The 22,589-nt window shown below is 37.4% G+C and overlaps 2 protein-coding genes across 2 annotated transcripts; one reads left to right on the top strand and one right to left on the bottom strand.

The window, feature by feature from the left end:
- Window positions 1–461: 461 nt before the first annotated feature.
- igfbpl1 (insulin like growth factor binding protein-like 1) lies at window positions 462–16,343 on the top strand. The gene is made up of 5 exons (XM_002940258.5): window positions 462–1,071; window positions 10,970–11,079; window positions 12,459–12,575; window positions 13,068–13,227; window positions 15,057–16,343. Exons 1-4 carry the CDS (start codon window positions 621–623, stop codon window positions 13,221–13,223), a joined length of 834 nt encoding a protein of 277 aa, XP_002940304.1. The 5' UTR covers window positions 462–620; the 3' UTR covers window positions 13,224–13,227; window positions 15,057–16,343.
- aldh1b1 (aldehyde dehydrogenase 1 family member B1) lies at window positions 16,195–21,028 on the bottom strand. Its single transcript, XM_004910893.4, has 2 exons — window positions 20,944–21,028; window positions 16,195–19,055 (listed from the first exon to the last, which is right to left on the bottom strand). The coding sequence occupies exon 2, from the start codon at window positions 19,046–19,048 to the stop codon at window positions 17,495–17,497; it is 1,554 nt and encodes a 517-aa protein (XP_004910950.1). The 5' UTR covers window positions 19,049–19,055; window positions 20,944–21,028; the 3' UTR covers window positions 16,195–17,494.
- Window positions 21,029–22,589: the final 1,561 nt, after the last annotated feature.

Here is a 22,589-nt window from a genome sequence, read left to right as displayed (position 1 = left end):
TTCTTTCTTTCTGGGAAAATACAGATACAAATAAAAAGAATTAGTAGCTTCTAAATAGACTTTGTGTTCTAATTGATTGTGTGCATACAGAACAGGACTTAAGTTTTGTTTGGGCATTTCGCTTTGTGAGCGCTTTTGTCACTGCGGAGCTTTTCTTCATTCAAGCCTGTCTCCCGGGGAGTGCTTTCACACACAAAGAGATCCAAGGGAAAGCGTGATATTCATTCTGTTTCAAGACCAGTAAGATAGCATTCCTGACAAGCTTCCTTAATAAAGAGTTTTTTCTCCTTTAATGTCCTTTGATTATATTTGGCAGGCATCTCTTAATGGTAGATTCTGTTAGAATATGCTGGATTTTTTTTTTTTAATCTCACAGATTCAAATTGGTAAGCTCTTTTGATACACTGAAAACCAGATAGGATGCAGGAACCAGTGAGAGTGAAGAGCTTCCATAGAACTTTGGCACTTTGCTGTAGGGAGGTGGGGTCATGAAGCTCCAGCTGTCCATGTCTTTGCTGTCAGATAGCATTGACACCCACAGTGTGTTTGGGTAACAAGTCAGAGTTGGTTGTTGCTAAACAGTAACAGAGCTGAGACTTCACAAGGAAACAGATAGAAAAATGCAGCTTTTTGTGGTTCTACTTCCTCTGTTTTTATGTTTTCAGAAGACTCCTGGCGTTGGTGCTTTTGTTTCACTTTCTGCCTGTGGACATTGTAATGAAGATTTTTGTGACTCTGTTACTTGTGCTGCCCCAGAGCTGCTCACCAAGGATGAGTGTGGGTGCTGTGACAGATGCCTTAGTGTGGAAGGAGAAGTGTGTGGGGGACAGGATGAAAGCAGGGCTCGCTGTGCCCCTGGTATGGTATGTGTGAGCAGACCCAGCTTTGGCACAGGGGCATCTTCATTCTCTGATGGTACAGGAGTCTGCTTGTGTGAAGAGGATGGTGCTGTGTGTGGCTCAGATGGGAGGACCTACTCCAGTGCTTGTGTTCTGCGTCTGCAAAGCTGGAAGTCCCAACATCAAGGCACGGGTTCAATCCACAAGACCCACGATGGGGAATGCAAGTTTGGTAAGTGTTCTTATTTACCCACTGCAATAGTGGGTTAAAACATACAATAGATACATGCATACATATATACACCAGCCAATCTTTCTTACCCATGCTTTTCTTACATCTGTTAAGGGAGAACTGTAGTGGATGCTTAAGGGGCTGTCCTCCCCAAAACTTTTTTTTTGCATAAAGAAAATGTAGTTCTAAGCAAATTTCTAATAAACATTAATTAAAAATTTTAATTTGTTTTAAAGTTATTTGTAACTGCAACTACAAGCAGAATCTGTCTGGTTGTTTCCATACTCTGAACTCCTGAAAAAATGTTGCAGAAGCGAGCTGATTAACAGACCAGACTTCTGCTACATTGTTACAAGAGTCAGACCCAGAGAAAAAAAAGGAATTACCAAATGCTGCCTTTCATTGAAATACCATTTACAAATGACTTTCAATCCACTGAAATTTTTTTATTCAAAATGGGTAAAATTTGTCAGCCAACTCACAGCATAACTGTACTGGTTGCAACTGGAAAAAATGTTAGGTTGAGCAAATCACAAAAGAATTGTTAAATATATGAACAAATGTAAGAAAATAATATGTGATGAGTTTTATGTAATGCCAATGGTTCTTCTTTAGGTATCCTCTGTTGCTCATGATAGATCAAACCACAATCAGGGCATCAGTGTCTTTGTACACTATCAAAGTTCAAACTCTTCATTATATGTTCCTTATGTAGCATGGACCTGTGGCCACCAGGGTAGAAGGGAGGCTCAGTGTTTCCCATATAAGACTAGCAGAGCCCTTACTGCAACTCTCCAAATGCAAGTAAATGTCGTGAGAAAGTCATCCCTCAGCCTCTGACCTTGTGGCCTCTTCAGACTGCAGAATTGTAAGCTGAAGCAATAGAATTTCAAACAATGGATGTATGGTATCCATTTTGTAGACTAGTCTACATTTATACAGGTATGGGATATGTTACTCAGAAACCAAATTAAATGAAGGCCATCTCCCATAGACTCCATTTTAATTAAACAATTCAAAATTTTTTAAACACATTTCCTTTTTCTCTGTAATAATAAAACCGTACCTTGTACAGGTATGGGATCCCTTATCCGGAAAACCCATTATCCAGAAAGCTCCGAATTACGGAAAGCCTGTCTCCCATAGACTCCATTTTAATCAAATAATTCAGAATTTTAAAACTGATTTTATTTTTCTCTGTAGTAATGAAACAGTACTTTGTAATTGATCCCAACTAAGATATAAATAATCCTTATTAGGTGCAAAAACATCCTTTTGGGTTTAATTAATGTTTTATTGATTTTTTTAGTAGGCTTAAGGTATGGAGATCCAAATTACAGAAGGACCCCTTATCTGCAATACCCTTGGTCCTACAATATAATGAATCATTATTGGAGAAAACCACAATCCTACTGGGTTCATTTAAAGTTTTTTTACTAGACATACTGTATGTATAAGTATGGAGATCCAAATTATGTAAAGACCCTTTATCTGGAAAACCCCAGGTCCCAAGCATTCTGGATAAAAGGTCCCATACATGTATATATAACCCCTTATAGCTCAGTCTGGTTTTGCAGTTTGAGAAATGCTACAATAAATCAAATGTTGCGGGCAAACTGTTATTTAACCACATTTTGGCATATCTACTCTAATGCAAAACCTTTATATATTCTGTTTGCCTCTATCTGTAATTGTTACTGAACTGCAGCTCCCATAGGCCTTAGACAAACCAAGGTTAATTGGAGTAATAGTTTAACAAAATCTTCTATGGATGGGTATTGGTTTCTCTAGATAACAAAATCCCAATCTGTTTAAATGTAGACTCCACTGTGCCATAGAAATGTGTTGTTTATGTGCTGTACATCAATAAAGTCCCATTTGTGTATGCTCATCAGCATATCTAGGGCAATAATGGCAAGCATGGTGTAATTTATTCTAATTTTAAGTGTTTAATAATGTCCCTCTGGGTGATGTGAGCAGAAAAAAGTTATCACATGGTTAATTAGTGTGCCATCTGCCATGTTATTAGTGTTTGCTATAACAATGACCTCCTCACCTCCCACTCCCATGTGATTTAGGTTTAAAGGGGTCCACCCAAAAGCTTTTACTTGCTTAGTAAAGGAAAATTAAGTATTAGAATAGAAAGCAATAAACAAAAACACTGCTTTCAATAGCAATTAAAATGTGTAATTAATGTATATTGGAAAGTTGCTTAGAATTACATTCTCTTCAATATGCAAAATAAATAATATTTTTGAGTGGAGGGCCCCTTTAATAAGCGAGTCCACATTACATTTTCAGGTCTCATTTTGTATATACTGCTTTTTTTGTCTGGGTCGAATTCTTGCACAAAAATGATGCAGCAGGGGTGTAACAAGTGGCTCCATTTCACATATCCTTTTTTTGGATTCCTGGAGGGAAGTGTAATATTTCTGTATGCCTTGCACATTAGTGCCACCTAGGACCCTATATGTATTCAGCAGAAAGCTTTACTATATGTGAGTAAAGAGCCCTAGAATCTCCCTCTGATAGCGGCTGCCATTCTTGCTTGATCTTGGTAGCTTCCTGCTGCAGTTATAGCCATTGAAAACTCAGATCACACATTCCTAAGGGTGGGGGAAGTGAGTTCTTATGCATTTTTATGAAAGGGGGAGAGGGAGAGAGGAGAGAACTAAGCAGACTTGTGCCCCAAACCCAAAGGAGCCCTAAAAGAGAGGAAGTCTGATACCCAAAAAAGGAGACACAAATTCCTGTGTTTCTTTTGATAGAGGACTCAGTGCAGCATTTCTGTGAGTGCTTATGGCTGTATTTACATAGACCTTTCTGATTAAACTTACTTAGTTTTTACCTTTCCTTCTCCTTTAAGGTGTCCATACATGGGCAGATTTCAGCTGCAGATTTGGGTCCTTCAGACCAATTCAGTATCTTATCTGCCCATGTATGGGCACCCCAACCAATAAAGGATGTAGTCCTCAGACCGACGGCCCATATACCCACCATTTTAACTGATCGTTTGGCCCTCACCTTAGGTGGGCATATCAGGAGAAGATCCACTCATTTGGTGATGTCGCCAAACGAGCGCATTTAATGTGTATGGCCACAGTTACACACAGTTGTTTTTATGTGTTTAAAAGTGCTGAAGTGTGTTTCTGTCAATTACAAATGCAACACTGTATTCTATTGTCTTGTGTACAACAGATATCAAGCACAAGAAATTGCATCAAGTAGCATCTATAAAAAAAAGTGATGAACACACAAATTTAATAAAATGCAACTGAATGCTTATGAGTACAAGCAAGCAGACTATAACGGAATAAGCTGATGCTTTTAGGTGCACTAAAACCTGCATTTCAAAAGCAAGTCAAACATGTCAGTATGTTTGGATCCAAGTGCCTTTGTGCATAGGATCAATGTACACTCAGTTTTGCTTCCATTTTAGCCAGTTGCACATTGTGTGTGTGTGCATTTACAATTTCTATGCTCCTGTTACAAATGCAGTGTATGGTGCAAAGTTTTGGATCCCGCTCACCATTTTCCCCACAATTCACATTCTTTTCCCCAAAACTCTAGTGACACAGTTGTGACTAACATTTTCAGAGGGGGGGGTGGCATCATTTTTGGTGTCCCAATGTAAATGGCATTAATGGTGCAAATTCAGTAGTGGCTATTGATGTCTGTACCTGATACCTATACTAGAACCCTGGAACTACCTGGGCTACCTAGCTTCAATGTATGCACAATTCAGCAAGTTGAGCACACACATTGGTGCTCCCCAAAAATATTCAAGTGCAAGGAGTGTGTTGTGGCACATATACCTTTTAAGAATGGTGGCAACATGCTTTGAATTTTTGCATCAAGCATAGTCCTTTGAAATTAAGGTTGCATTTGCATCCACTGTGGTTCATACTCACAATGGAACTTTATTTCCCAAAATTCCAGAATAATTGCAGACACCGGCAAAGTAGAGTTTGTGTTTTCATTATGTTAATGGGAATGTGTGTTGCATATATTCCAGCAATGCATTAGCTGCAAGTCTCTTGCATGTGACACAAAGGAAGCCCACCTTATTCCCTAATCAAGACAGGTGTTAATTGCAAGGCTCCCTTGTATCCATTCACCTTGGATTTTATACCTTGCACCTAATACTGGATACAACTGGTATATATTAGTCTAAGGCCCAAATATAGAAGAAAATGTAGAGATGCAGTTATCTTTTTGAGCAACATTTGGATGGACACAGTTTTTCCTTTTATTTTTGCACTTTGCCCTGTACCTTGTGTTCATAAATAAGCCTCTCTGTCCACAAAATGTTATCATTTCACATTGTGCAGTATAATAACATATAAAATATATTAATGTTAATGTGGTTAGATACACAATGAAAATGCATATCTTGTTGATTTGTGTGTGTCCCAACTTAGCAATCAGTATCTGGAGTATAGGTATGAGATCTCCCATCCAGAAACCCAATATCCAGAAAGTTCCAAATTACAAGAAGTCCATCTGCCATAGAGTACACTGTAAGCAATGTATTTGTAATTTCCTTGTATTCCGTAATATTAACACTTAACCTTGTACTTGATTGTAACTAAGCTAAGCATACTTCCATATTGGTGGTAAAGCAACCCTATTTGGTTTATTTCATTGTTTATAGTAGACTTTTGGCATGTTATCCAATTTATGGAAGGATCCCTTATATGGAAAACCCCAGGTCCCAATCATTTCAGATAATAAATCCTATAGCAACACATTGGAAGCAGGCTGTAATTCAAACATTATATTAAGTTGTTTAGAGTTTATAAAATAGGCGTTTCTTTGCACAGGTTTATACTAAGCATACAATTTCTACACTGCACTTTTTTTTTTATTTATTGCGTTAATTGAGCTGTTTGAACCTTCCTCTTTCATTTTAGCTAGAGATTCAAATGTACAGGAAAGTTCCTTTCTGCCCCAGAATTGTTATTGTACATTTTTAAAGTTACAGCAGCCCTTTGATAAAAAATTAAACAAGGGTTAAATGATACATTATATCTATATAAATAAAACTGGTTTTGTATAAGTAAATTACCTAAATCTTTAAGTCCCTTAAGATTTGTATTCTAATATATATTTATTTTTCAAAGAGAATGTACTTGATTACATTTGGAACTGGGAGAAATTATATCAGGGTTTTTATGCATTCTAGATGGAAGATGCCCTTTCATTTTGTATTAATTATTCTGTATATCTGTCTTCGTCCTTCCGTGATTTTCTCACACACATTTTATTCATAAAGCTGACTCAACTCGTGAGGGGATTAAGAAAGCCTTTGGTTCAGCTCATACTGCTCTGCATACAAATATCTTCTATTATTCAGGAAATCATCCACTTGCATAAAGCAATGGGCTATGCCTTTAATGGGCAGATCAGTTATAATCAGACTCTGCTGCTCTGCAAATACATGTTGTACCTGGCCTTGTACCTGTACTCAATGTTTTTTTTTGCTAAGTAATTTAATTCTGGAGGCAGAAAATTAAAATGTGTCAGATGGTACTGCAACACTAATAAGGTCATGGAATAAGAATCACAGAGCTTGTACTGGGTCTGTTAAAGGAACAGTAACATCAAAAAATGAAAATATATCAAAGAAATTAAACTATAGTGTACTTTTGCCCTGCACTGGTAAAAGCTGTGTGTTTGTTTCAGAAACACTACTACAATTTATAGAAATACCCTGGTGTGTAGCCATGGGCGCGGCCATTCAAAAGGAGAAAAGGCACAGGTTGTATAGCAGATAACAGATAAACTCTGTAGAATACAATGGTGCCTTATCTGTTATCTGCTAAGTAACCTGTGCCTTTTCTTCTTTTTCCAGCTTGAATGGCTGCCCCCGTGGCTACACAGCAGCTTATTTATATAAACCAGGGATCCTCAACCTTTTTTACCCGTGAGCCACATTTAAGTGTAAAAAGAGTTGGGGAGCAACACAAGCATGAAACATGTACCTGGGGGTGCCAAATAAGGACTGTTATTGGCTATTTGGCAGCCCCTATGTGGACAGCCTATAGGAGACTCTGTTTGTCAGTACACCTGGTTTTTATGCCTCCAAAACTTGCCTTCAAGCCAAGAATTCAAAAATAAGCCCTTGCTTTGAGGCCACTGAGAGCAACATCCAAAGGGTTGGAGAGCAACATGTTGCTCACGAGCCACTGGTTGGGGACCACTGATATAAACTGTAGTAATGTTCGTGAAGCAAACACCCCAGTTTTACCAGTGCAGGGCAACAGTAAATTATATTTAAATTACTTTAAAACACTTTCATTTTGTGGTGTTACTATTCCTTTAACCAATTATAATTACTTAAATGTTTGATTTCAAACATGTGACCAGCTACAAACTGGTTTTTATGGGTTACTAGTACATTGCACCATGTAGATTAACAATAGACAGAACAGACCAAGCAATTAACAGCTGCTCTATGAGTATAGTAATATACTAGGTCATATGCAGGTTTAGCATACATTTGTGAAACTGACCATGTTCCCCAAGTTTTGGAAGAAGGGAATCTAGATAATTTTGCTAGAACACTGCCTACTTATGCTTTTCTTCCCATAATCGTAATAATAAAATAGAAGCTTTTTCTGTCATTCCTTATAAAGTATTCATCTCTATAAAATATTTTGTATTTTTAGAGTTTGTTAACAGTAGAATTGGTGATCATTGTGTTGCCAAGTTCTGTGGGCATGTGCGTTATTCATTTCAAGATAAGAGCAATAGCGAAAAGGAGACAGTTGTCACTCCGAAGACAGGTTTTCCGTAGCTTACTATTGACTGACACAGAGGAATCATAGAATCAATAATGCAAGTGAACATGGCCTAAATATGATGAATTTCCTATTGTATTTTATTGGCAGGGTTTATTGAAATAACCAACACATTTGAGTGCTAGAAACAGCAGTGACAACACTTCTTTCAGTGAGACCTCAATGATAGTGTCCATGTTAGAGAGATACTGAATAATAAAGCCCAATCTAATCAATTTAAAGGGGTGATTCACTTTAGTGTTAACTTTTAGTATGTTATAGAATGGCAGGGTTTATTGAAATAACCAATCTGACACAAAGTGAACGCATCTGAGCACTATGTCCTATTCCTAACAACTTTGCAATTGATCTTCATTATTTATTTTTATAGCTTTCAAATTATATATCTTCCACCTCTAAATCTTTCCAGCTTTCCAATGGGGCTCACTGACCCCAGAAGCCGAACAACAATTGCTCTGTGAGGCTACAGTTATTGTTACTTTTTATTTTTTATCTTTCTATTTAGTACCTCTCCTATTCATATTTCACTCTCCCTTTTAAACTACTGCCTGGTTGCTAAGGTAAACAAGACCCTAGCAACCAGATAGCTGCTTTAATTCTAAACTAGAGAGCTGCTGATCAAAAAGCTAAATAAGTGAAAAACCACAAAATATAAAAAATAAAAACCAGCTGCACATTATCTCAGAATATCACTGCCTAAATCATACTAAAAGTTGATTTAAAGGTGAACAACCCCTTTAACATTCATCTGTTTACATCTTTGTTTTTATTTTTATATTTATATTAAATTGCCTAGAAAATGTAGTGATTATCCTCGTCCCGTAATCTAGATTGTACTCTGAATGTCAAGTGTTCACTTTCTTCAGATAGTAAATAGAAAAAATTAAATGGAAATAACCCACAAGGATTATCTGATCTGTGTGATGCATGTATAGAATGTCCTGTGTCAGCAAAACGTTAACTGAGTGTTTCTTTAATTTTAAATAAACATCAAACAATGATCATTGTATAGGTGAAACAAACCATGAATGTGTTTTTATAAGCAGAGACTAGAGAGCAAAAATGGATTTATGTATTTAGACTTATGGACAAGAATCAGATTTAGAATGATTCCTAATTGAGTCTAATGCCAAACCCCTGTTTGCTGTGTGTACTCACATGTTTAGCAATAAAATATTCTGTGCCCTGCATCTTTGTTGTAAGGGCTAGCAGCTGCCAGTTATTTCTTACAATTGATTATGGCATCAGTTTGTAGAAAACAGTAGACTTCTACATTAAGTGAGATTATCTCATTTACATTAGAACAAGGTGGCAAAAATGCTTTGCACCAATTTCATAACATTTGAAAGCACTCTGCACTGATACTTCACATTCTAGCTGTTTGTAGGGAGCTTAGATGTCAAGTCAGGAGAAACCGTGTTAAAACCATCAAAGAGACAACAATGGGTACAGAAGGCACTTGGCAGGTATTAATGCTTGGGCCCAAAGGGAACAATTTGAGGGTTTTCTGTGAGCTGCATTCTGTCTCAACACAGTCAATTAGGCACTTACAGTTTCAGATAGACTTGTTTTAATGGTAAATTTACAGAGAGCATGTCTTAGAGCAGATGGCACTTCTTTGGCTTTGATGCAATTTGGAGACTTGATGTGACCACTGCCAGCTGCCAATGTGTCTGCAGGGGTCTGAGCACCCGCGTGGGATGTTCATTATTCAGTGACAGAAGAAACCTTTCATTCAGACTTCATTTCCTAATGTAATGGATGGACACAGTGGGTCACCAGTGTGTACATTATAATGATCTCTCCCACTGCTTTGTTTAAAAAGAAAATTACCTTTCTGTGAATGAGTGCATACATTAGGCTCTAATCAAGAAACCGCTTGCAAAACTATTACCATAAAAAAAGACAAATTTAATAAACAGTTTGCTAATTAGCCTGTTTTTAGTTTATCATTCTGTATTAACAGTGTTTTCAAAGGGTTAGAGTGAATTATTTGAAGCAAACATCCAGATTGAACAGTCTAGTATAAATTACATCTTTTTTTGTTTTCTGACCAGTCCTATTCTTCTTCTTCTAGCTTAGAAGTTACATTTAAGGTACTAGTAGTCTTTCCTAAATCAACTCTCTTGCCAAAAATCTGCTTTTATTTAGTGGCCACCATAGGGCTCCTTTACACTTTGCACCCTGTCTTCCACACTGTGTTCAGCAGTACTGTATGTAAAATGGGCGGGTGGGGTGAGGCACGTAGGCTAAATTGCCTATCCTGCACATCAGTGAGATGTTGCACTCACTTCCTTTAACTGTCTTCTTTTGCACGTCTCAGTCTGCCCAGATCATAATAAATGATCCTTCATGCTTTTTTTGTGCTTGGAATTATTATAGTATTATGGTATTTGCCTCTTTGATGTCTGCCTTCCATTTTCCGTAAGGTTCTTTAAAGCCTATATTACCATTTCCAAAGCTGCCATTTTCTCCCAGGCTTTTCTGCCACAAATATCATTATCACCTGTCATAGACTGACTTTTTTTGTTATAATCCCAAACAAGAGGCCAAAAGGGGCATGATCTAGGAGTTTGTAGATGCAGTCTGATGTCATGAGGTGCATGGGCAGTGAATGCAGAAAAAACTTGCTTTGCTTTGCCATAGACTTACCCTCATATGTAATAACAGGCACTATGTTTGCCCAGAAGCAGTAACCCATAGCAGCCAATAAGATGTTTACTTTAAAATAGGTGACCTATTAAATATTATATAATGCTACCTGCTGATTGGTTGCTATCTGTTACTGCACCTGGAAAACGTTAGTGATATCTATATATAGTAAAGCAATGTACAACATCTGACATTTGAGATATATATATATATATATATATATATATATATATATATATATATATATATGTGTGTATGTATATATGTAAGTGGTAATAGAACATTCATTCATGATAAAATTAGCCAAACAATGCATTTCATATTTCAGTGCAGTTACAAACTTGTAGGTTAGATGAGGCACTTTGCATACTTTGTGAGTCCAGTTGTGGTACCTTAAACCTATTTTTGCCTTATTTGTAAGTCTGTATTGTCTATTCTCACAGCTCCTTTGATCATTGCTTCACCAAGGAAGATTCGCAATGTCACTGGATCCCAAGTTTACTTATCATGTGAAGTAAAAGCAGTCCCAACCCCCATCATCACTTGGAAAAAGGTACAGAATGGGAACTTATAAAAATCTATACCTGTATTAATTGCACGTAAAAGCTAGCTTTACACTCTTGTTTGACAAGGTTACCAAATGAGTGGAACTTGGTTCAATCTGACCACCCATGTGCAGGGTTGGATCAGATTTATTGTATTCTTTGATCCCCAGACCAATAATTGCATCCAACAGAACAGTGGAATCCTGAGCAGTTCCACTAGACCACTGGCACACTGGATTTTACTTCTGAGCCAATCTGAACCTTGACCAAATTTTAATCAGTGTAGCTAACATTCTGAACCAGTTCATGGACCTATAAGCTGGTGAATCAATCAGGAGTAGCTGAGTCAGCAGCAAAATTGGCCCATGGATGGCAAGCCTAGCACGCTAGCTAAGCCTTAGCAACATTGGTAGGCTGGCCATCCATGAGCCAGTTTACGTTCCTGACTTTTTCCAGTTAAATGCTTTAATAAATTTATAGTAGCCATCTGAGTGTCATATGGGATAAAGAGGGGCAACTGGCTTCTATACATTCAATACACTTAGCCTATCTACCTATTCCTAGCCTATGATCAAGGTTTTCTCCCGAAATGCATCAGGCTGTTTGTTCTACATTAGCCACTTATGTTTTTTAACCTAATGTTTTTTTTAAAGAAAGAGTGCATTTTTTTTCTTTTATTTTTTGTGGTATCTGTCTATTCCCTGCCCTACCTATTTTACCATTAGCTCCATTATAGCGGGAGTAACTTTCCCTCATTCTTTTTGTTTGTTGCAGAATTTATGTTAATGGACACATATCCACCTTGGTGGTGAATGGTGGTCAATTACATTTCTCTGGGGCATGAGAGTTTGAATTATATACAATTTAGGGGTTAGTTAGGGGCCAGGAGCCCCCTACTTGTTCCCTAACTTGCATATCATTCAGACATGCAAGTTAAGGACCAGTAGGAGGCACAGACTGCATGGCATCCTGTCCCTACTGCCTGCCCTATGGATTTTCCATCAAGTGCAAAGAGCAAAGTGCAGCACACCCTGGGGCACAAGTGTTTGTAAAGAGCGCCCCATGAAAACGTAATTGGCCCCTTAGATCCTTCACAACTTTTCCCAATCCCATCCCAATCTGAGCATATAAAATGGTGATGGAAGGAGCATATGGGATTAAGAAATTGGCAGTAAGTAGAAGGGTCTCCACCAAACTTTGTGTAGATAACCCATGTGCCCTATTCTTTCTTTTGCAAATGTTTACCAATGTGCTGTTGTAAAGGCTTCCAATATATTCATAGCAAGTAATTAGTGTGGCCAGCTTTACAGTGTTAAATTGTATTTGTTTATGCAGCATTTCCATTACTATTTATAGTTATAAATAACTATGATTGCTTATTGTGAAGGTCACAGAGTCTCCACAAGGAATAAAACTGTTTGAGGAGTTGCCAGGAGATAGAATAAATGTTGCAGTCCAAGTCCGTGGTGGTCCCTCTCGTCATGAATGCACTGGCTGGGTTATGGTGAGTCTATGATCACTAACATCTTACATCTACTGAAAAGTATTCCTCTGTGGCTATTAATCACAAACTCAGATTATAACTTTGTCATGTATTTTTTGAGCTAAAAAAAACTTGAAAAACTCAAATGTAAAACTTTGGCATTGAAAAGCTTGCAAGGTCATGTAGAAGTTGATGGGAGTTGTCCTAGGCAAAACTTAAAATATTTATTCATTTAGAGTTTTTTTGCACTTGTAAACACACAATTCAAGGTATTCAGGTTTTTTTCCCCATTTTATCTAATCAAGTTTTTTTTATACTTGTATTTTTAATCAGTATTTTTTTGCTGTTTATTCAAAGTGGAAAAACTCTTCATGTAATAAAAGGCTCAAAGTTTGCTCCCTGGCCAGGGCAGATTTTTCTGAAAAGAAGCACAGCTAGAAAAAAAAAGATTTTTCTGAAAACTCATTTTTCCTAATAAACCAAAATGCATTGTCATCATGTATTGTTCTTCAGATCAGTCCACTGACGAAAGAAGATGAAGGTACATACCAATGTCATGCAACCAATATGGTTGGAGAAACATGGGCTGATGGATCTATAAAAGTCACCGAGCATAATGCTCGTAGGATCAAGAGACGAAACCACGGTGGTTCTGCAAGTAAGGTGTAATGAGGTAATGGAAAAATATTCAGCAAAGACCACTTGTAATGTGTGTTAGCCAGTTGTTTTTTTTGTGTTAGATCTTAATCTTTATATATTGCTGCACATAATTGATGTGGTCCAATTGGACTTTTTCAGTTGAATTGACAAAACATCACTGCATGCCAAGCAAACATGCAACCTACCGTCTGATCATTTGGTTTTTCTTAAGAATCCAGCGGGTTTATGCAGGTTAATTTGCCCACCTCTAAATGGATTGGGTCGCAGTCCTCACAATCAGATCAATGTTATTTGATTATCATAAAATGATTCAACAAATTCCTGATCTGGTCATGTTGTCTAGAGGCAAAAGTATCACTGGAGTACTTACCCATAGCTGCAAATCTCTATTCCAGCAAAAAGACATGTACAAATAATCACTATGTTAGTTACATATTCAACAGTGAAGGTTTGTTGAATGAATAGGTTTGATCAAATGGAATTAGTTTATATTGGCTCATTTATAAATGCTAGTGCAGTGTGCAAAGTGTAATTTTGGCCACAATTAAAATATTGCCACAAGGTGATGGTGTGCCTGGAGCAATTTAAGACAATGCATTAAAACATGCAATTCGATGCGAAGTGACTGCATTTATGCTGATCAATTTTGGTGTCAGGATGTTGTCATTTCAGCGCTCAGTTTAAAAATGTTGTGTGCTCCCTATTCTTCAGTAATTAGGCTTCATTTATTGATGTAAGCACCAGGGTTCCCCTACAAGCAAGGTGCATTGCTTGTGTTTTGTGAGAGGAGGCAGGACGAACCCAGCAGTGACAAGAGCAACTAGGGGCAGTGAGTTTAAAACTTAATACATAAAAACCCAAATTCTATTCATTCCTATGGGATTTTTAGAACAGTATTTATCAAAAGGTGAACTCTTACGTTCACCCATTGATAAATAGGCTTCTAAAGGAATGAATACAACATGGGTGAGTTTTTATGTATTAAGTTCTAAACTCACATTTTGATTAATGCATTGTGTAAATACAAGGACTAGCTTTAGACAAAACTACCTTTAATAAATGCCATTTTTTTCACTCATAGACTGCTCCCATTTTTTGTAAATAAGCCATTATATCTTTCATTGACATTGTGGTAATTTGCATCCTTCCCTGAACCCAAGAACAGGAACCAATATACCCCATCCCTTAACTACAACGCCTTTTTTAAATGGCAGCTGAATATCATTCCATATGTTTCATAACTCTTCTATTAGTTATTAGCTTCATGATAAATACCTTCCTATTAAACCATCTGGCTTCCTTTTCATACAGTGGGCTTTAGTATATGACTTCCGTTATGTCTAAGCTTGCAAAGCTAAACTCTCATTTTGTAATTTAGAGGTTTGTAAAGCTGAGGAAAATTTGACATAAACCCCTAATATGTGAAGGTGCAATACTAATGGCTACAATAGGCACAAAATTGTTCCCATTAACATGCCATGCACAATGCGCTTGCTATAACCTGTGACCATTACTACTAGTACCATGCACAGTTTGCCTCTTGATCCTACTATGGTGCACAAAGGTGCAGTATTAGGCACTAAATAATAATTTGCTGCAAATTTCCACGTTTCGCCATTGGCAAATTTTTTCACGAAATGCACACAAAAATTTGCAGCAAAAAAAAAAATTTACTGTACGTCAACAAAAAATTTGCGAGTGTCAAAAATATGTTGTGCGCCTCAAAAAAATGTTGTGTGTCAAAAAAGACAGATTTGCTCATCACTAGCCAACAAATATTCTTTTCATCAGATAAAAAAATCATCATACCCTAATTACGTGTCTTTCTGTTCTTTCATTCAGGTACAAAGCAAGAGACCCCGGTGGATTTCCTGAATTTTTAATGCTGTATAAGAAGACTTAATAATTTTATACTGATTTTTTTTTAATGTTTTTTATACAAACATATGTAAAATATATGTCATTTACGCTTCCAAAAATCATTGGCTTCAGAAGCACCTTTAAGTTAACTTTTAGTATGATGCATTAACAATGCAGATATTGACATTTGCAATTTGTCATTTTATGTGGTTGTTGAATTATTTAGTGTTTGTTCAGCAGCTCTCCAGTTTGGATTTTTTTGCAGCTATATGGTTGCTATGGTCCAATTTACCCTAGGAACCAGGCAGTAGTTTGAATAAGAGATTGGAATATGATTAGGTTAAAGGCCTGAACAGAAAGATAAGCAATAAGAAAATAACAATAACATTGTTGCATAACAGAGCAATAGTTTATTTGCTGGCAGGGTGTGTAACCCCCCAAAAAGAAAACCAGTAATTCAAAAACTATAAAAAGAAAACTAAAAAATCAGTAATATTCAAAAGTGAAAATTGTATTTACATTTAAAAATTCTGTCATCCAGCAGCTATATCTTAGCACCAAATTATTTGCTTATAATGGAAACTATGGGAAATGGCCTTTCCGTAATTTGGATCTTTCAGGATAACAGGTTTCCAGATAGTGGATCCCATATCCGTACTATAGAGTGTCAGACTGGCCCACCTGGATACCAGGAAAACTCCCGGTGGGCCTAGGTGTCAGTGGGCCCTCCTGCTTCTAACTATTTAGCCTATTTCATGGTCATTCCCTATTTCTGTATGGGAACAAGGCAGCTTGATAGATGGAAGAATAGAGTATAGTATGTAGAGTAAAGAGACTAGGATAATAAAGAGTTTGAGGGAGGAGAGGAGGAATTAACATTCTAAGAGTGTGCCCATGGTCCAGGGTTTTCTGGTGGGCCCCTGCCATCTCAGTCCGACACTGATACTATAAGTAAAATTAAGAATTTTTCAATTCCTGAAATAGTTATTTTATATCTGCGTTGGTTTACAATGTGCAACTTGGTTTATAATACTGAAGACTCTGTTCAAATATTTGCTAATGGTGCTGTTATTAAGCATGCTGCATATTTCTAATAGAACAAAGACACTGACATACAGCAGAAGTTAATATCAATTTTAATTTGTCTGTAAAACATCACTGGTTTGTACATGATAATTAAGTTCTTAGTCATCAATAGTAAAAAAAAATCTGCTTGAATTTTGCATTTCTGGCTTTTAAAATCATCAAATTAAATACTTATCTAAATTCTGTGTGGTGTGAATCCTTTCAAATCTAAGTGCACAAAAAACATTCAAAAGCAATGAAAAACACTTTCAGATCAGTCAAATTATTGCTGTTATTAGTGCCAATGTAAATATACAAGTACTAACTTGACTGAAGTGATCTGGATTCTTATTGGCCATGCCTCCAGTCCTGGCCATGTTCTACCCTGGCCCCAACCCCTGCCACGCTTCCTGCTCAACTGCTACGGACGATATCACAGTAATCTGATTGATGATTCTAAACAATTTAAAGTTTCAGGTGCAAAATATTGACATTGGGTGACAGGTTAGTGGATAGTCAAACTCTAAAAACAGAAATAGAAACACCAACACCAAGAAGCATCTGCTACTCCATGTAACTGAGAATAAAGCTTCTCTATTGGGATGTACAGGGGAGTCTATATCCGCTATTATATGCTGAACCGCTCTAACTTTATAGTAAGTCCTATCCGTTTCATGGTCTGTTATTCAAAACTGATCCATCCAAATTGGCTCCATTGGGATCACACCATGAACAAGTAAATGTTCTTATTAGAAAGAAGAGTGAACATGTCTGCATTGTTTGCAGGAATAACAATCAGTTGTAAAAGAACTGCTACATCTTTTGTCTTGGTTGTATCTTTACAATCAGCTGATAGCAAAGTTAATAAAGAAACTGCACAAGTAATTTCCTTGGTATGAACTACGGGCACAGTGCTCTCATCCTTTACATATAACTGTAATTAAAGTGTGTCATAAACATGCATGAGCCACACACATTTTGTTTTTGTTACTTTTGCCACATGCTTAATTATACATGTACAAGAATATGTTCACTTACAGGACTATTTACAACTGGCATTGGCCATTAGGAATGTGTTAGCAGTGGCATCCTGCCTATAGACTTTGCTTTAGGCTGGGAATAATGAGAGTTGTAACACATTCCTAGCATTTAAATACATTTTATGTTTTCATTTGTGCTTTTTCTCTATGAAACACCACAATTATTTTCCAAAATGATGCATATAATCATTTTATTGGTTAGAACTTGGAAATGATAATGGTTATTTTTAATTTGGAGCTATTGGTTTTTTAAATGATACTGACTCACAATCTGTTGCATGGCAGAATCACACATATGGAGTGGGATTTTTTTATTTAGGATTTCTTATGAGATATTTTCATTGTGACTGTTTTCACTTCTGTGTATGCTTTCAGCCCATCTTCACCAAGTTCTCGTCCATTACCAGATTCTTTAAAGCCTCCAAATGGTGTCTGACAGGTCACAATGTTGTAAGTATTAACCCATACTGTCCCAGCTCGCAGTGCCTGTGTAAGAAGCATTGCTTTATCTAAGTCTCTTGTAAATATGCCAGCTGCTAGCCCATAGCTTGTGTTATTGGCTCTTTCAATAACTTCCTTTATTGATTTAAACTTAAACACTGGCTGCACTGGGCCAAATATTTCTTCCCTTGCGATTTTCATATTGTCCTGAACATTGGCAAAGACAGTGGGTTTGATGAAAAAGCCTTTATCTCCATAGCGCTCCCCACCGCACATAAGTTTAGCACCTTCTGTTTTGCCGCTTTTAATATAGCCAAGGATCTTGTCAAATTGTTCCTTATTTATCTGAGGGCCATGCTTTGTGTCTAGGTCAAACGGGTTGCCCACTTTTCTTAATTTTGCTTTCTCCACGGTTCTTTCAAGAAATTCATCGTAGACATTTTCCTCCACAAATGTTCTGGAACCTGCAGCGCAACACTGACCCATGTTAAAAAACAAAGCCTCATGACACTGTTCCACAGCTTGCTCTAGGTCTGCATCTGCCATGACAATGCATGGACTTTTACCACCCAGTTCAAGGGTCACTCTTTTCAGGTTAGTTGAACCTGCTGCTTTCTGAATCAATCTGCCAACCTCAGTAGAGCCAGTGAAAGCTATTTTGTCAACATCCATATGTTGTGCTAAAGCTGCTCCAGCCGTAGGCCCAAAACCTGTTAATATATTCACAACGCCTGGAGGATATCCAGCTTCTTTTATCAAGGATGCAATGTACAATGCAGAGAGCGGTGTCTGCTCAGCAACCTTCATTACAACTGTATTTCCAGTGGCAAGTGCAGGGCCCAGCTTCCACCCCTGCATTACCAATGGGAAATTCCATGGAATAATCTGGCCACAGACCCCAACAGGTTCATGTCTTGTATAGCAAAAGTAGTTACCATCCAGGGGTATAGTTTTTCCATGGACCTTGTCTGCAAAGCCTGCATAATATCTATACACCTTAACGACTGTACTTAGATCTATTGCAAAACTGTCAGCAAACGGCTTGCCATTATCCATGGTTTCCAAAGATGCTAGATAGATTTTATCTCTTTCAATAAGATCTGCAAGGCGGTGAAGCAACTGCCCACGCTGTGATGCATCCATACTTCGCCATGGAGACCCCTGCTTAAAGGCTTCTCTTGCTGCTTTAACTGCAGCATCAATATCGGCCTTGTCAGCCTCAGCTACATGTGTAATCACTTCTCCAGTACATGGATCCACTGTTGGAAATCTTCTTCCGCTTACTGCATCACGCCATTCGTTGTTTATAAACAGCTTGGTGTAAAATACTTCAGGATTTGATAAAGGCTTAGGGATTATTGCTGTGGAAAATCGTGCACCCATTTGCCATATGGTGCCAATATAGTGATGACTAAAAGAGCGTTGCATGGCTTTGCTGAAAAAAAAATATCTTGATGAAATTTTAATTAAAAATATACAATAGTTATATGATTTTTCATATTTTTTGAACATTTTATATTACATTTTCTAGTTGTATGTACCAGATAGAACACAGATTTCCAATCATCCATCCCACCTAGAGAATAAAGGGGTAAGCAGTCCTAGTTACAATATTGTTGCAAAAAAAGTTTGGGACAAAGAAAATAAGTGGTATTACTTACTTTAACTGGTATTACTTACTTTCTTTGTCTCAAACTATTACTTTTCTACTGTCCCAAAGACATCCCCCTACCCCAAAGCAACAAAGTCTTCTGCCATCCTATGGTCCAGTGTCGGACTGGGACCTTAGGGGCCCACCAGAAAACCTTAGACCTACTTTCCAAATTATTTTTCCTTCTTTTCTCACCCAACCTCATTCTCCTAATCTCTTTTATTTACATGCTAGCATCTATCCTTCCATCTATTTCTCCTCTTTCTTCCCATTCAGAAATAGGAAATGACCATGAAACAGGCCAAATAGTCAGAGGCAGGAGGGCCCGCTGACACCTGGGCCTCATACAGAAGCTACAGGCAGCACTGATTGTGGCCATTTAATTTGCACTTTGCCCACTGTGTGGTCATTGTAAATGAACCCTCCTTTTCTTGTGCTGGGGGCCCCATCACTAGTGCACATAGCGCAGTTGCACTTTTAGCACTAGCAGAACCAAAGTTCTGGTTTAAAAAACAGCAACCTATATATGTTTAATGCATAGTGCAGGTTACAGAGTACAACTATAAGAACCTAGTCTATACATAATACACTAAACACTTCTTTGCATAAATTTAACACTAAAACAGTGACAACTTTACTTGGTATAGCAAGTCACATTAAAAAAGTAATTTAAATCAAGTGGTGTGCAGTTGTAGATGGAAAATCCAGAAAACTTCTCTTATATATAAAAGGCCCACATTCAGTTTTCTATGCTCTGAGCTGAAAAATGCCTTATATCTCTCTCACCACATTGCACAAAATGTCTAACCATGTTCTGCAGAGGTGGGATTCTGAATTTGGCTTAAATTCTCTCTCATTCTAGCTTTCAGAGAGCTCATAGTGCACCTAACATATTAAGGGACATTTACAATGCTTTAATGTACAAGGGAGTGTCAGGAGGCACAGTCTGATTTGGGACTGCTGCTTCTCTCAGCACAGAACTCCAGATTTTTATGTTTTTATTATTCTCACACCAATTATTTTTCAAAGTAAAACATAAGAAATGCGACAACACTAACTTAGACTAAATATCTATCCTTATTTTAACAAAGCTTCTAAGGCTCATAGGTCAAACGTAATAAAGGGTGCAATGTTTGCTACCGGAATAATCACCTATAGCAACCAGGATAGCAGCAGGAAGCTTTAACTGCTTACCTGCAAACTACTTATTTGTTGTTATGGGTAACTGCATTTGGTGTAACTGAGTGCCTTTATTACATATATTGGGGAATAGACAGAGCAAGTTGAATTAGAAAAAAAATATCTATCTATCTATCTATCTATCTATCTATCTGTCTGTCTGTCTGTTTATCTGTCTGTCTGTCTGTCTATCTATCTATCTATATCAGAAATATAAAAGTAGATGTAAAACTTTCAATGCTTACAACAAATATGTTAGGGAAGTAAAAAATCCAATAAATCTAGGCAAAGACATTAGACATCTGTTCATTTACACACCCCTCCTCTCACATTAACTAAGCTGAAGGCTTCCACGGACTACATAATGGGTGACACTTCCTAATAAGCCATTGTTTGGTTCGGATCTAACCGTGACTGTGAATGTGTGTCAGACAAGCTGTTTCTTCTCTAATGAATGAAAATAGAATAAGATGATGTATAAGCGAATGCTTACCCCTAGCTGATGGCTACTGATGTGTTCAGCTACTCATCCGGGCACCAAAGTGCTTGCCTCCTCAGCTGACTTGTTTTCCTCTTCATAAACATTGTACAGGGAGGAGATTTCCCCCATTCGCTCCACCCATTCTCCCTGCAATAGAGCCCTCATTTGCTTGTACCTATTAATGTTATTCTTGACTAAGTGGGAAAACTGTATTTAGAGACAACATTCTATAGACATAAATGCAGATCCTTGGTCCTTATGTAATAATGCAAAACATTTATGCCAATGGAATACCAGGCTGTTTCTCTGTCAGCGTATAAACGCAAGCAGAGAAATACACCCATAAAAGTTAAAACGTTCCAAACACGAAAACAGCTTTAGTCAGCACACCGGCCGTCCGGTGTGCTGACTAAAGCTGTTTTCGTGTTTGGATCATTTTGCTCCCCAGGCTACAGGTTCAGGGCTTGAAGCACCCGGGCCACATATCGACATTGGTGAGATTCAGTTTTACAATCTGCTTTGATCACATTTTGGTGGCATATGTGTTAGTGGTGGGCAGGGGTCAAAACACCCGGGCCAATAAAGGACTTAGGTACTTTCATTACTATTCTTTAGGGTCTGATTAAATACACTTTAAATGGTACCGTTGCCACCTATTTAGGTTACTTAACCGTTAAGCGTTTAGTCTTTAATCCTTTTTTTGGGTTCATAAAAGTTAAAACCTACCATTTTAATAAATTGGAAGCTTGTGTAACATTTTTTCCATGAAAAAGTATATTATCTGTTTCAGTGACAGTGATCAATCCCTTCTCCTTCAGTACAGCATTAATCACATAAACTAGGCTGTAAAAGTGCCTCTGTTGACTTATAGTGACAGAGACAGAAAAGGCAGAAATCCATAAAATTTGTAGGCAGTAATTCACTTTGTGCACCTTGGTACAGGTATGGGATCCCTTATCCGGAAACCCATTATCCAGAAAGTTCCGAATTACAGAAAGGCCATCTCCCATAGACTCCATTATAAGGAAATAATTCTAATTTTTAAAAATGATTTCCTTCTTTCCTGTAATAATAAAACAGTACCTTGTACTTGATCCCAACTAAGATATAATTAATCCTTATTGAAGGCAAAACAAGCCTATTGAGTTTATTCAAAATTTAAATTATTTTTAGCAGACTTAAGTTATGGAGATCCAATTATGGAAAGATCCCTTATCCGGAAAACCCCTGGTCCTAAGCATTCTGGATAATAGATCCCATACCTGTACTTTAATATATTTCAGATATTCTCATAATAAATAGGGCAAAAAAATAGTTTTGTACAACATCTACAAATGTACATATGTGGAGAAAGAGAAAGGTTTTCAGAACTATACCTCTTAGCTGCACAAACATGATTTCTGGACATCAGGGGTTCTTGGACCAATAACAAATATTTATTTAGCAGCAATGATTGAGTTGAAGTAAAGAGGTCACAGCAATATACAATTTCAGAGCATATTACTCTGACACTCCTTTCTGGGGACTGACTTGGCAGGCATCACTAAAAAGAAATATCCCCTGGGAGACATACCTCCAATCAACCTACCTATGCTGAAGCTCAGAATCGCTCTTTCTAGCTGGCTTGCCTATCTAACACTCTTAGATTGTACTATGAC

This window comes from Xenopus tropicalis, chromosome 1 (assembly GCF_000004195.4).
Source record: "Xenopus tropicalis strain Nigerian chromosome 1, UCB_Xtro_10.0, whole genome shotgun sequence".
Lineage (NCBI taxonomy): Eukaryota > Metazoa > Chordata > Amphibia > Anura > Pipidae > Xenopus > Xenopus tropicalis.
This window is presented reverse-complemented; position numbering and strand designations above follow the sequence as displayed.